This window comes from Ammodytes marinus, assembly GCF_949987685.1.
Source record: "Ammodytes marinus genome assembly, chromosome: 10".
In the NCBI taxonomy this organism is placed as follows: Eukaryota; Metazoa; Chordata; class Actinopteri; order Uranoscopiformes; family Ammodytidae; genus Ammodytes; species Ammodytes marinus.
This window is the reverse complement of record NC_137214.1, coordinates 6,328,619-6,342,331: the sequence shown is the minus strand read 5'-3', so window position 1 is coordinate 6,342,331 and position 13,713 is coordinate 6,328,619. Positions and strand designations below refer to the sequence as shown.

The 13,713-nt window shown below is 41.9% G+C and overlaps 1 protein-coding gene across 2 annotated transcripts; it reads left to right on the top strand.

Moving 5' to 3' along the window:
- The first annotated feature begins 3,284 nt into the window (after positions 1 to 3,284).
- hbegfa (heparin-binding EGF-like growth factor a) lies at positions 3,285 to 8,636 on the top strand. Of its 2 annotated transcripts, XM_080035395.1 has the most exons (6): positions 3,285 to 3,565; positions 4,645 to 4,911; positions 5,495 to 5,681; positions 6,167 to 6,325; positions 6,926 to 7,014; positions 7,167 to 8,636. In XM_080035395.1, exons 1-5 carry the CDS (start codon positions 3,523 to 3,525, stop codon positions 6,996 to 6,998), a joined length of 729 nt encoding a protein of 242 aa, XP_079891521.1. In that variant the 5' UTR covers positions 3,285 to 3,522; the 3' UTR covers positions 6,999 to 7,014; positions 7,167 to 8,636. The 2 variants fall into 2 exon arrangements, with proteins under 2 accessions (XP_079891521.1, XP_079891522.1); XM_080035396.1 differs by lacking the exon at positions 6,926 to 7,014.
- Positions 8,637 to 13,713: the final 5,077 nt, after the last annotated feature.

The window sequence follows — 13,713 nt, the reverse complement described above, 5'->3', positions numbered from 1 at the left end:
GTGAACTACATGTAATGAAACTAGAAGTCTAACTAGCCTAAATTGTGCAGTAGCTTGCTGGTAGTTCACCTACATTCACATTTGAATAGTTTTCCATGTAGTCAAATAATATTATATATTTTTTTGTAGCTCAGGTAGCCTACAGTGAAACTACAAACTGCAAACATTTTGTGGGCCATAAAAGGAAAGGAATAAATTTGTATTTGTATTTGACCGATGAATGCTTCTCTAATTGAAGATAATAGAAATATAGATTTGTTTACAACACAATGTGACATTCCTTGCAATTTAGCCCTTTTGAAAAGTCCAGATGGGACTTTAAAAAAATACATAACGGACAGGTTTATTGATCTCAGGGCTACTCACCTTCCAGGAAGTGGGATGGTCAGCTCATCTGTGAAAATATTTATTCACTGTTTTTAACGTGTTAGTTTTAATTTACTTTATTAACCCATTTAATTTAAATGTTATTTTTGGTTTATTTATGACCTGTGGAGAACAAACTTTTTAGTTTCAGGAGTGAGCAGAATGGGTGCCCTTTATTGCCACATTGTCTTCTATTACCAGCATCCATTTGTATTTTGTACAGATAAAAGCAAACCCTGGCCATGTGGATTTCAAATGGGAAGTCTTTTCTACATTGTGCTCAGGAACTTATAAATGGCAGTCAAGCCTGGAGTACCAACCATGCAAAGCCAGTAGCTGCCTCACCAAAAGGGGGATTTATTCATTGTGTGACAGTAAAGTGTGTGGACATTTATTTACTGAAATTCAAATTGAAATGAAAGCGGGTCTTAAAAGTAAATCTTGCACTTGACCCACTTTAAAGTCGGTCCTAAACCTCTTTCCATGGAAGACAGGTCAGTTTCAGAAGTGCAGGTATAAATAATTAAACAATTTCCATTTAACAGCTACAGTTTCAGGCTTCTAGTGTTGTGCATGCCGGCTCACTGTCACACTATATCATGACTTACTGGAACACTGTTGTGGAACAGATTCAATCTCATTCAATCATGTCAATGATTCAATCACAAAAAGGAGTCAGATTATCTTCTATGAAAATAATCATTCTTATAAACAGATATCTGTCATATATAGGTATCAGCTTTATAACAATGGCGCCAGATCAAAACTGTTAGACCTCTATGTTCCGAATCATTAACAGCCATTTGTTAATATGAATCCTCACAAAGTGTTGGACAGTATGACTCTGGTAACAGCTCAGTTTTGCCTGCAGGCCTCCGTGTGAAAAAACAGGCTGATCCCTAGTTAAAGTGGTCCCAGTTAAAGGCCTACTTTACCGGTTGGAATATGAAGGTGTATTGAACTCGGAGATCCTATTAAGTATAAATGTGCAAAAAAAAAATTTAATCGGATCATCTTAGCCTGAGAAAAGGCAGAAAGAGTGTTTTATGGTCTCACTGTCTAACCCTACAGTTTCCTTCTTGTGACATCACAGTAAGGGTCACGATTAACAGGACAGCTGGGCCAAGGGAAGACTGAGGGAAGACTGAGGAAAGAAAAACCTCATTCATTATATTATAATAGTTATTTTATAATGATAGAACGCTGGTTCCGTATGGGTGAAGTATTCCTTTAAGCATGGGAAGAAAAAGCATACTTGGGAAAAAATGACAACTTTCTTTAATACCTGTGATGTGATATGTGCTGTTGCTATTGTTAGAAATGTATGATTTGAATACTCTGAAAATCAATAGCGTATGACATGTTAAAGTTAGTTAAAGCAAGCACTTATGCGTTTCCCTTTATGATGGTATTCATGAAATAGATTATTAGATTTGTTTCAATAGTTTGATTATTTGTTCCGAATAGGCCCCTGCCACAATTAGAGCTGCCTATTTTGACCATGTTTTAGCACATAGTCCATATATTTGAATGTACGATAAAAAAGAGAAAACCCCGAAACCAAACCTTTGAATGTTGTGGTAGCAGTGTGACCCCCCCCCCCCCCCCCCCATAGAGCCAACCTGTTGTCCCCTCCATGCAGACTCATGGTGTAGTTCCTAGTTTAACCACAGGACGGCGCAGTCAAGCTGCATATTATTGGCTGGAGAAGGTAATAGGCCTATTACAAGGGGCTTTCATTATTTATAGGCAGTTATTTCCCTTTCCTGTTATATGCGTTTTTTAGCCTATTTGATATCACTCAAATGGATTTACTTTAAATGTGTGTGAGGTCTACTTTTCACAGTCTATAGGTGTGTGTGTGTGTGTGTGTGTGTGTGTGTGTGTGTGTGTGTGTGTGTGTGTGTGTGTGTGTGTGTGTGTGTGTGTGTGTGTGTGTGTGTGTGTGTGTACACTGAATACAAAGAGCCACTGAGTAGACTGTGAGTGTGATAAACACTTAAAGATAAAAATGTATTGTTTCCTACCCACCTTATTTTCTTTGGTTTGCATGTGACTTTTTCATCCATCTATCTATCTATCTATCTATCTATCTATCTATCTATCTATCTATCTATCTATCTATCTATCTATCTATCTATCTATCTATCTATCTATCTATCTATCTATCTATCTATCTATCTATCTATCTATCTATCTATCTATCTATCTATCTATCTATCTATCTATCTATCTATCTATCTATCTATCTATCTATCTATCTATCTATCTATCTATCTATCTATCTATCGATATAGATTGATGGATGGGTACATCCATCAATCTATATCTATCCATCTATCTGAAGCAATGTATTGGCATGAAACACTGTTAAAACCATACACTGATTTATAATAAAGGAAAATAAAGTTTTCCAAGCCAACATGACTAAAGTACAGTAGGCTACTTTTCATAATAGACTAAATATTGATACCCTTTGCCCACCACAGTGACTGTCATTCGTCTTCAAAGGGGTCCTTTGTGTATGTTGCTCCACATGCTTAATAACGCGTTCATTAATGCAAAATGCAATGTGCCTGCCCATGTCCTTAAAACAAGACACGAGTCCACACTTGAAGCAATTGAAGTGTGTACCTTGTTGCACGCACGTGCGCACACACACACACACACACACACACACACACACACACACACACACACACACACACACACACACACACACACACACACACACACACACACACACACGCACACACACACACACACACACACACAGCAGCAGCAGCAGCAGCAGCATTAGCAGCAGCAGTCGGTTCAGTAGTGCAGTGAGCATTGGTGTGGACTCTGTGGAGGCGTGGTGAGGCTGGGAAGGGCCATAAATACCGCGGTGCCTCTGTCCGGACGCTCTTTCACTGCGCTCCTACACCCGAGACGCACGCACCGCACCAGCCTCTCTCTCTCTCAAGGCACACAAACAAGCGGGATTAATCCACTCAAGCACACCACCTAGAACGAGAGAAAAAGAAAGAAAGGAAAAAAAAAAGAAAAGGGAAAGAATCGAAGGAATACTGAGAAGGCGGAACAAGTGGAAGGAATACAACTTGTTGATCATCATATTTTTTCCGCCTAACAATCCCTGGGAGTCTTCTTGACATCATGAGGATATTCAGTGCTGTGCTGGTGCTGGTTCACGCCTTGGGTGAGTTCTCATACTGGTTAACAAGAAGCGTGTTTATTTCATTGTGTGTTTGTTTGTTGACCAAGGATCGGCATGTTTGGCATTTGTTTTCCAGTGTGCGTGTGTAGTGTAGCCCCTATACCTGCGCGACACTTGTCTCTTCGTGGCTATTAGTGTAGTAGTAACAGTAAAGCTCTCGGCTAATAAAACGTCTTGTACACTTCGTAACCTTTGAGGCAACGGTTTATTTTTTATGATGCCAAGGCTATTCGGGAGCTAATGGGGTCATCTCTCTATTTTAGAGCATGCTTTATGTAACCGGATACATTTTATTTTTAACTCATATTCTTGCCTGACATTAGCTAACTGTCTGTCCATGCATTTGGTGTGCGCGCCACAGCGTGTGCGTATGTGTGTGTGTGTGTGTTTGTAGGTCTATGCCTATGTGTGTTGACAGAGAGTGTGTATGTATGCCAACTTGTATTTGTCCACAACCACCACCATTATATTTGACTTATGAAGCAAAGCATACAAATCTAAACGGTCATTCTACTGTAGACCTAGTTCAAGTTCAACTTCTGGCCATGGCTTCCCCACTCTGCCAAAGTGCTCCTGAGCAAGGCACTGAATACCACTCAATTCCTTAGGGCTGTGCTCTGTGTGTAAACCTTGTGAATTTCCAATCCCTAGTATGATTGCACTGAAGCCAAAACAAAAAAAAAACTAAACAAAAAAATCCCCACCTGGAGCCTCCTTGTGCACAACATGTTGGAACTTGTCCCTTGATAGGTCCGGCCCACCTTGGCTCACTAACCCTTGAGCACTGCATGTCTGTTTCCTAGAGGAAAACTTTCCAAGGTGGGGATGTCCATTTTGTTTAAAGGCTGAATCAAACCAAACACACACGTAACTTTATTTTTTAAGATTATTTTTTGGGGCATTTTTTCCATTTATTAGACAGATTTTTCGAGAGTCAGAGTTGAAATGGGGCAGAGAGGGGGAAGACATGCAGAGACGCTTTAACCACTATGCCACGAGCACCCCCATCCCCACATGTAACTTTAACACAATTTTTTTTCTTCTTCTTCTCTCTTTTCCAGTGGTGTCCAGGCTAGTTGGGGGTGCAGCAGTAGACAGGTATGAGAGCGACAGGCAGCGGGATACGGCCGTGGTTAACTTCCACTTGGCCAGCACCACCAGAGACAGGAGGGTGGATGAGGAGGTGAGCAGAGGGTTCGTCACAGCAGCGGAGGAGTACGGTGGCCCGCAAGGCAGCGATGACCAGTGGGAGTATGACGAGGAATATTATGACGGAGACGAGTATGAAGACGGCCTGTCTGGAGACTATGAACTGGAAATGCCAAAAGGTGAGGAGGGAGTCAAATTGGTGTGCCGTTGTTTTAAAGGGGCCACCTGTGCTTTCATTGATTTTTTTTTAATGTTCATATGGGTGTGATTAGAGACTCCCAAAGCATGAGGGAAAAAAAACCCTCTCTCCTTTTTCTCCACCTCCACCTTTCTAAAAAAACTGTGTTCAAAATCCCCAGTCAGATTTTTCTGCCACGCCCCCATCATTACCAACCTCACTCTGTATTACCTCCACCTGTGATAAGCCACACACCCAGATACACCTGAATCTAATAGTTGGAATCAAATTGGCAATTAGATTCAGGGCCAATCAGAGCAGACTGGGCTTCTTTTTTTTAGAAGGCGGGGCTTAAAGAGACAGGCTCTAAAATGGAGCGTTTCAGACGGAGGCTATAAAGAGGAGATTCAACAATGGCACTGTTAGAAATATAAAGGGTTATTTGGACACTACACCATGAACACTGTTTCTAGTAGTTACCCTAAATCAAAAATGTTAACCCGAAAATGTGTATAAAATGTGACCTTTAAATATTTTTTTAACAAAGACACTAAAATGCAATGTTATGTTTTTTTTTGGTTTAGTTTCCATGTCGAGCAAACCCAAAGACCCGTCGGCCATCTTGGAGGCCGAGAGTGCGAAAGGCAAGAGAGGTAGAAGGAGGGGGAAAGGCAAGGGCAAGAAGAGGAATCCCTGCCTGAAGAAGTACAAAGACTTCTGCATTCACGGCACCTGCCAGTACCTGAGGGACATCCGTTCTCCGTCCTGTGTGTAAGTATAACCTCATGCATTGTCTTATTATTTGACCTCAAATCAATATCCTGATTATTAATTGACAGTGAATTGATGGTAACACTGACACACTTTGTACTGTAAATATGCTCGACCATCAAAGCTGGGATATTAAGGGAACACACAAGTGAACTATTGATGGTTATTTATTGAATATTTTTAACAGAAATCAAACGGTCGCTTCGAATGAAAACGTCATGTGAAAAAAGTTATCCTAAACAGTAAACAAAAATATATATAAATCCTAAATATTGCCATGTGAAAAGTTGAAATATAACTTGAATCTCTTATAAACAAATATCAATTCACAGAATAAAAAAAAATTAAATAATAATATAACCAACATGGGCACGATTACGCCATTAAGAGATTCTGCATATATCGGTTTCCATTCATTTTCGATTGAATTGCCCATCAATGGCCTTCTCTGCTGTCTTATTCACCTCTCAACTGTCTATCTCTAGGTGCCACACGAGTTACTCAGGGGAGAGGTGTCAGTTCTTCACGCTGCCCCTGGAGAAGCCTAGCCAGGAGGGATACAACCGGACCACGGCTCTGGCTGTGGTGGCTGTGGTGCTGTCGTCTGTCTGCCTGCTCATCATTGGCCTTTTGTTACTGCTCAGGTAGGTTCAAAACACTCACTGGTCCATTCACTCACAAACACACGATCACAGCCATTAGACACATACTAGCCTGGGGACACCAGCCGGATCTTGCGCAAGCTTCACATTCGGCTCTCTCTCGCATAGGAGGAGCCTGGCCCTGTCTGTTAGTGGAAGGCAGCCCCTGATTGGTTCATGTAGTCATCATCAATCTAACCTCTAGTCACACCGGACTCTCCCCACTTTCCGTCGGTTTCCCTGATTGGTTCTTGTAGTTGTTGACGTTATCATAGATCGCCGAATAAGCTTATAAGTCTCAAGAGGCTAGATTGACAACTACATGAACCAATCAGAAGTTGCCTTTGACTATAAGGGGACGAACGTTCGGTCGGATCGCGGGGTCCTGATTGGCCAGGTCATTTTTCTTGACCGGACTCCTCCCAGAGGAGATTTGATAAAAGTCCAGACTGATATGTGGGAAAGAAATGAATCACCTCAGGCTGGTCTCAGCAGGCTAATCGATACACACAGATAACAGGGCGTTCCCTAGCTAACTTAGCGGACACTTGTCACACTAATAGACACTGAACTTAGCTTATTTTTTCTTTTTGTTTATTACAGGTTTCACAAGCGGGGAGCGTATGATGTAGAGAATGAAGAGAAGGTCAAACTAGGGTTAGCGTCCAGCCACTGAAGAGACAAAGAGAGAGGTGAGTAGAGAGAGAGAGAGAGAGAGAGAGGAGCAGGGCCACGGGAACACATACACTGACAAACAGCTGGGGACTTTTTTTCTTTTTGTCTCTTGAGTGATACGAGGCTTAGCTCATTCTCACCCTTCTGTTTCCATTTTCTTCAATCTTAGGCAAAGATGCGGAAGTTCTACCTCAAAATAGGAAAAAGAAGAAGTGAACCGCGAGAGAGAGAGAGAGAAAGAGGAGGTCCTGGAGGGGGGAAAAGGATACGTACATGAAGAAGGGAACAGAGGTTGTTGTCTGCTCTGACCCTCTCTGCCAGAAAACGTTCAGATGAAAAAAAAACAATTGGAGCAGCCGAGCATTTTCTTTTCCCCGAAAGGCCTGGTGCCCCGCCTGAAACTGGAATTACTAGCGGCCCGGTGTGGGGGGATGGATTGGAGAGGGAGTGATGACGAAAGAGAAGAAGAAGAAAGAAAGAAAGAAGGAAGATGTCTAGACTCTGCGCTGCTTCTTGACTGTACAAGAAATGAAAAAGAAAAAGGAAAAAAAAGAGAAAGAGGTCGTTTTAGACTGAACTGAACCATACAAGGTTTTTTAAAACGAGAGCTCAAACCTGGATTTTTTCCCTCAACAAGAAAAGCATTTTGTATTTTTTCCTGCACAAGTCCATCTTTTGTTATTTTTAATTTTTTTGTTGTGTACAGTAAACGGTATATTTATAATTTTAATTTATTTATTATTTAAGCTAATGTGTATTTATAGAGATTTTAACCGCCTTCGTTCGAACTGATTTTAAAGTAACGATACAGTTACAGTTGTTTTTTTATATTTCCTTATCTGGACGATATGATATTTATTTATGTAAAAGAAAAAAAGAGCAAACGATGCAGAAAAAGCTCCCTTGAGATATTATTATGTATTTCAACAAAGAAAAGAAAAGAGAGAAGAGAGACATGATGCTTAAATATCAGATGCTTTTTCTGGCACTGTGATTAATAAATTGATTGTTGAATAGACATGCTCGTTTTTTTTTTCTAATTATTCAGGGTGGTATCGTCGAGAGCACACCCTGCTCACACACACACATTTAAAAAACATGGAAGCAGCCACTAAAAAGCCACTAAACAGATCCACTGTAGAGGTTGGGGGTTCAGGGCCTTGCTCGAAAGCACTTCAGCATTGATATTCAGGTCTTTCGTTTCCCACTCCCCAAATATATCCTGCAGCTTTGGGGAACTTTACGGCCACATTAGGGTTAATGTTGTGCCTCAATGTCACAACAATGGGTTAGGGTTAGTTATCAGTGTCTGTTATTACATTGCACTGGCTATGCAGGCCATTGATAAAAGCCAACATAAAAACTGTGCACTCTTGAGTATCTGTATGGTTAAGAATCTTTGTTTTTTAAAAGGGATGCACTGTAAGAAGAATCTGGTATGAATATGTTGTATTGTCATGTTGTCTTACCATCATTTTTTTCGGCAAATTTCCCTCATATCCGTGTTCATCTGTCAAGCAAAAAGAAAAATGTGAATTCAAGTGTTCCACCCTTTCAAATCCTGTCCTGCCGTTTTGAAGTGATTGTTATTTATGTGATTTTTTTTTTCAGAGCAAAAAATAATAATAAAAAGAAATGATCCTAATTTGTGACTGTGTCTGGTAGTTCTTCTTTACATGGGCACTATGTTCACGGCATTAAAGGCGCAGTGAGCGATTCTGGAGAATGCTGGTTGTCATCAAATCACTTATTGTTCAAATCAGTGTCCCCTCACCATCCGCTGTGTATTGTCTGCGCGCAAAACAAAATCGAGTGTTACACTAGGCTTTGTAAACGGGTAACTAAACAAAGGGTATTTACATAGCCTAGGCTGTGTATTAACACCGTATCCCCCCCCCCCTCCACCCCCAGCGCACACGCAGTGCAGACAGGTAGCAGGTTCATGAGGAGATATTCACAGTTTTTTTTTTACAAAAAAGTGATTTTGACAACAAGTGTTCTCCAGAATCACTGACTCCACCTTTACTGAGAGTGTGAGATGTACTGATGGATACGTTTTGTAAGGTCAAGTTCATTTTACTGCTCTTTTGTTCACTTCCTGAGCCGGGCCCACACATCCATGTGATATTTTAAAAGGGCCGGTCTGAATAATGATAATGCCGATGTATGTTTTCTCTGTGGCCCATTCTGTGAGGCTGTAATTATAGTAAACATAATATTTTCATTCCCCCTGTCCCTGACGTGGGAGCAACAGCTTTCAACCGAAGCACCTGTATCCTGCACGGTCATTAGTGCTATTATGTTCACTGCTCAAAAGGCAAATATTTTTTTAGTCAGCGCGCGGTGTAGATATGGTGTGACAAAGCCATCCTTAGTTTCCAACCCAGATGTTCAGTTAAAAGAAATATTGGTGTGTGGTGTTTTCTCTGAGACCTTTCACTGTGGACAAACTGTAGAAAGAAGACATGATCAGTTACATGTGTTGACAGCATCCTCATTCTCCCTGACGGATCAATGGAGATGAGTGCGGTTTGGACTCACTTTACCACTGTGTGTATGTAACCCAGCCCTTTTGGGGGGAACAGATGTGCTGTGTGTAAGGGCACAGGGGAACACCTGATGTTGAGCCACAACACACGCTTACCACAGCCACCATTACTCACACACAGCCAACAGATGTCATGTTCAAAGACACAACCATCTGAGACCTCTTCTACTACCAGCGCTCTTACTATTACCGCAGAGTTCACAGAGACCACATACAGCAAATACTAGCAGGATGCAACAATGCTGTCATGTATGCTGCACGCAGGTTCTTTTTAATGGGGCGAAGGGAAAAGTCAAAAGACCCAGCTGGACTCAAAGGCAGGTTGAGACCCAGCCAAATGTTAGTCACCCCGTGCTTGAAGTCACCTCCTGCACGGATGTTGTTATACCGACACTGTGTGTGTGTGTGGGTGTGTTTGCGTGTGTGTGTATCTGTGTTGCGTGTACGGGAATGTGGTAGCGTAATGCCCCGGTTGCTGCGTCTTTGTTGGTCACAGGGGTTTACCGACCCATTACAAGCAAAGAAAAATCCACAGCAAAACACACGTGTGCGCATGTCTGCCTTGGAGACACTTTTCCAACACTGTTTGTGGGTTCGATTCCCATACTTTCTATATACAGTACACTGAATAAACAAGTTGTTGTCTGACTTGCATGTTCACCCTGGGGGGATGGTATAGTTACAGCCAGATGTTAAGCTGATCCATTAGGGTGTGGTACTTGATTCACGACTATCTCATACCATTGGTTGTGCAACTGAAAAGTCTGCGTCTACTCAAGTTGCACGTTGAGGAGGTGAACTCACTGCATGGCAAAGCGTTAATCTTCACAATTCTTTATTTGTACATCAAGGCAAGCAGTGTTTTTAAACTCCAAATCTGCTGATTTCTATTTTATTGTTAGATATAACCTCAAATGATAAAGTGTTCACTCCATTGGATTGATGAAGTAATCTTATTCTGCAAACTTTTCTTCCGTGTCAAAACCTGGTGCATAGTGCATACATTACCCAAAATGCAACCCCAACCACTGGTAGAGATCTGGGTGTGTAATGCTAGGTAGCTGACACTGGCCTCTATCATACAGAAGAAACAGGCTACAGAGATCTTTTGCTATTCCATGCTATTTTTATATAGTTATGATGAATGCATTTGCACGGGTCCGATTTTCCCCCGGAATGATTTACGGCAGGCAGACTGGAACAGCCTGTGTTTATCAACGCCATTGAAATAAGTTTACTTTGCTTTGCCTTCTTCACATTACCATTATCAATCTGACATGGTCACATATAAATACATCCCCTCATCACCATGCAATTGGGTACTGGTGTTGTAAAGACAATACCGCTTTTATCCAAAGGTGCCGCCAGAATCAACAGAAACTCAAAGTACCTCGTAGCTACTTTAATGTGTAAAACTTTACGAAAACATGCCATTGGATTATCTGTAAAACACTAGTCGTCAACAACAAGCTATAAAGAGAACTGTTTTATTGGTGGACACCGATGGTTTCTCAGTTACAAAAACATGTAGCTAGTTTTTCCGTGCGGTATGCATGGACGTGCATTTTGCAAAAGCACGGTCCCACCCATGTGCATGTGTGTTTGTATGTGTGTGACAGGGGGCTTGTCATTTACAGTAGTGGAGCCACCTAATCCCGGGCCTCTCAATGTCAAGTAGCAGTGCACACCGAAATAGTGCCGTGCAGTCATGCTCACATAGCTGCTATTCCCGGGGCTGATGGCAAACCAAGAAGCAGAATGCTGAGAGAGTAAGGGAGTTCGCTAGCGTTCTGTAGTCTCAGTGTGGCTCTGGTGGACCACTGCCAGGAATTAAATGTCCGGAATGGGTGGCCCATCATCAGGCATCAATGCTGCATGCACCACTCCTGAATTTCCCTTGTAGGGTCACAGTCAACGGCTCACGAGGAATCTCTTGCCTTCTCGCCTTCTCTGCGTGTCCTTGAATGTTCCTAGAGACACCCAAAGAGGATATATTATTTTCCCACACCGCACAGAAGGTATTTCCTTGCAGGTTTTTCGCCCACAATTCATTGGAAGTGGCAGAAATTCATCGCGTGCCATAATTCCCGTGTGAATTGTCGGTGCAGCAAGACCGCTATTGTTTTACGATTTTTTTTACTTGGCAGAAGTCCTTCCTACATCAAGGTGTGCTCACAGAAACTCATTTTAGCGCCTTTTTGTCTGTAAACTAAAGACTTGTTTAGACTGCCAGTCCAATGTTGTGATATGAATAAATATGACATCATTCGGTGCTATACATCAGACTGTAGTTATTGAAAATAAACAGTTTACATTTTTGATAATAGCATTTTAAAGATACACATTTGAGGGGATTAAATACAATATGCTAGATTAGACTTCATGTCGGGCAGTAGAATGATACCGTATCAGTGCAGCATGTGGGTGTTCTGATGCACTGTTGCATAGTCGTAGTGGTGAGAAGAACAAGCACAATGATACGTTTGTAAAAGCAAAAGGTTTATTTTCAATCAATAGCAAGAAACTCTGCGGAGTGGTCACTAGTTCCAACACAGGTAAGTATGTTGCAAGGAGTGACATCTTTTCCTTAAAGCGTCACCTATTTAAGGAACATTTACTCCCCGGGGGGGGGGGGGTCTAACAGTGTGTTTGGAGGAGAGACAGGCTGAGAGGCAGACAGTTCTAATATACATACATTGTTATTGTAAAACATGGGAGGGGTCAGGTTGATCTGAGTTGGAGGGTCAGCCAAGGGTGGGGGAGGTAGGAGACAGGTAGACAGGTAAGCTGAGTGGGGGAAGAGGAGGGGGAGACAGGTTGGGAGGCAGACAGGTTTGAGATATACATTCATATTATAATCGTGGGTGGGGCAGGCTGACCCAAAACAACAGGAGGCTGTCTGCAGGAACAGTGTCCTCTTTCAAATGTATAGTCAGGCTGGCTACTCTCTCTCTCCACACCTTCATATTTCTCTGTAAAGCTTTTATGATAAGTAACAAATCCATTAGCAAAATAAGCTAACTCTTGTTGTCTTGATGCATTGCCAAATAGACTTGAGTAATCACATGCTGCTGCAGTAGTTGCATTGGATGGAATCAGCATGAGGAGGGTGAGTTTGTTGTGAAAGGTGTTTCCTGGGCCGCTGAGGATTAACAATGGGTAGTTTCCACACTGGTATGGAAGTGCGCACGCCACCAGTTGGAAATATAATCATTCTCTGAGCGGATATTATCAACCGGAACACATTAATACCTGAAATTAATGAGGATATATATGTGTGCATGTGTCACAATCCGCCTCAGATGTTACATGTTATGTTCCGGCAAATCAAGGTAAGTCACTGCAGGTCCAATCTTTTGTGTTCCGATATCATTGTGAACATTTTGCCTGTTGATTACTGACATTAGCGCTATTATTTTTTTGCATTACAATTTTCTCAGAAATCTTTGAATTAATATGCAATTTTGGCAACATCTAGCTTATTATGCCTTAATGTTGCATCTCTTTAAAAAAAAACTAAAATCTGGATGTCTCATGAAGCCAGTTAAAATCTTTATTTTAAATTTTTATAGAAAAAAAAAATAAAATACGATGTAGCTACACAGGCACGTTTGTAAGAAGAAAAATAAATTCTCATAAATCAGAAGATACACACAAATCCTTCTGAAATAACCTTCATAAAAGTGCTAAGAATGATTAGCACATGGGCGCTCATGGTGTAGCAGTTAAAGAGTCCTCGAAGGCTCCCATAAAAGTAGTAAATGCACTGGCGCGGCCTAAGGGTGCCACTCAGGCCTGATTGACGAGGTGTCAACAGCTCCGGAGGCATTGTCGCATGACAAAAAGAGGCTGCGATGGATCTGCCTTGTTGTACACACGGTCTTACACGGTGAGGACAGCCAAACGGGAGGATGACAGGAATGAAAAGAAGGGAGGAGTGGTCGGGGAGATAAGGTCGCCGCGGTAACACGAGAGGGGGAGCCAACGAGAGATAGAAGAAGAGAGAGGCTGGATGGAGAATGGGTCAAGGTGAGAAGTTTCTACTTAGGAGGGTGCTGACTTGTCCGTCGCCTGTGGTGTGGATAAAGAACAAGATTAATGTGTTAGAGAGGGGCGGCGTGGCTCTGTCATAACCCTGTCATAATAGCTCTCTGTCTTCTTTGCTTTG

Bases quoted from the DNA above. Each gene is read 5' to 3' on its own strand.
- hbegfa (XM_080035395.1), top strand. From the start codon at position 3,523: ATGAGGATATTCAGTGCTGTGCTGGTGCTGGTTCACGCCTTGG. The intron at 4,912-5,494 runs GTGAGGAGGGAG...TTTTTGGTTTAG, and splicing joins TGAACTGGAAATGCCAAAAG to TTTCCATGTCGAGCAAACCC. The intron at 6,326-6,925 runs GTAGGTTCAAAA...TGTTTATTACAG, and splicing joins GGCCTTTTGTTACTGCTCAG to GTTTCACAAGCGGGGAGCGT.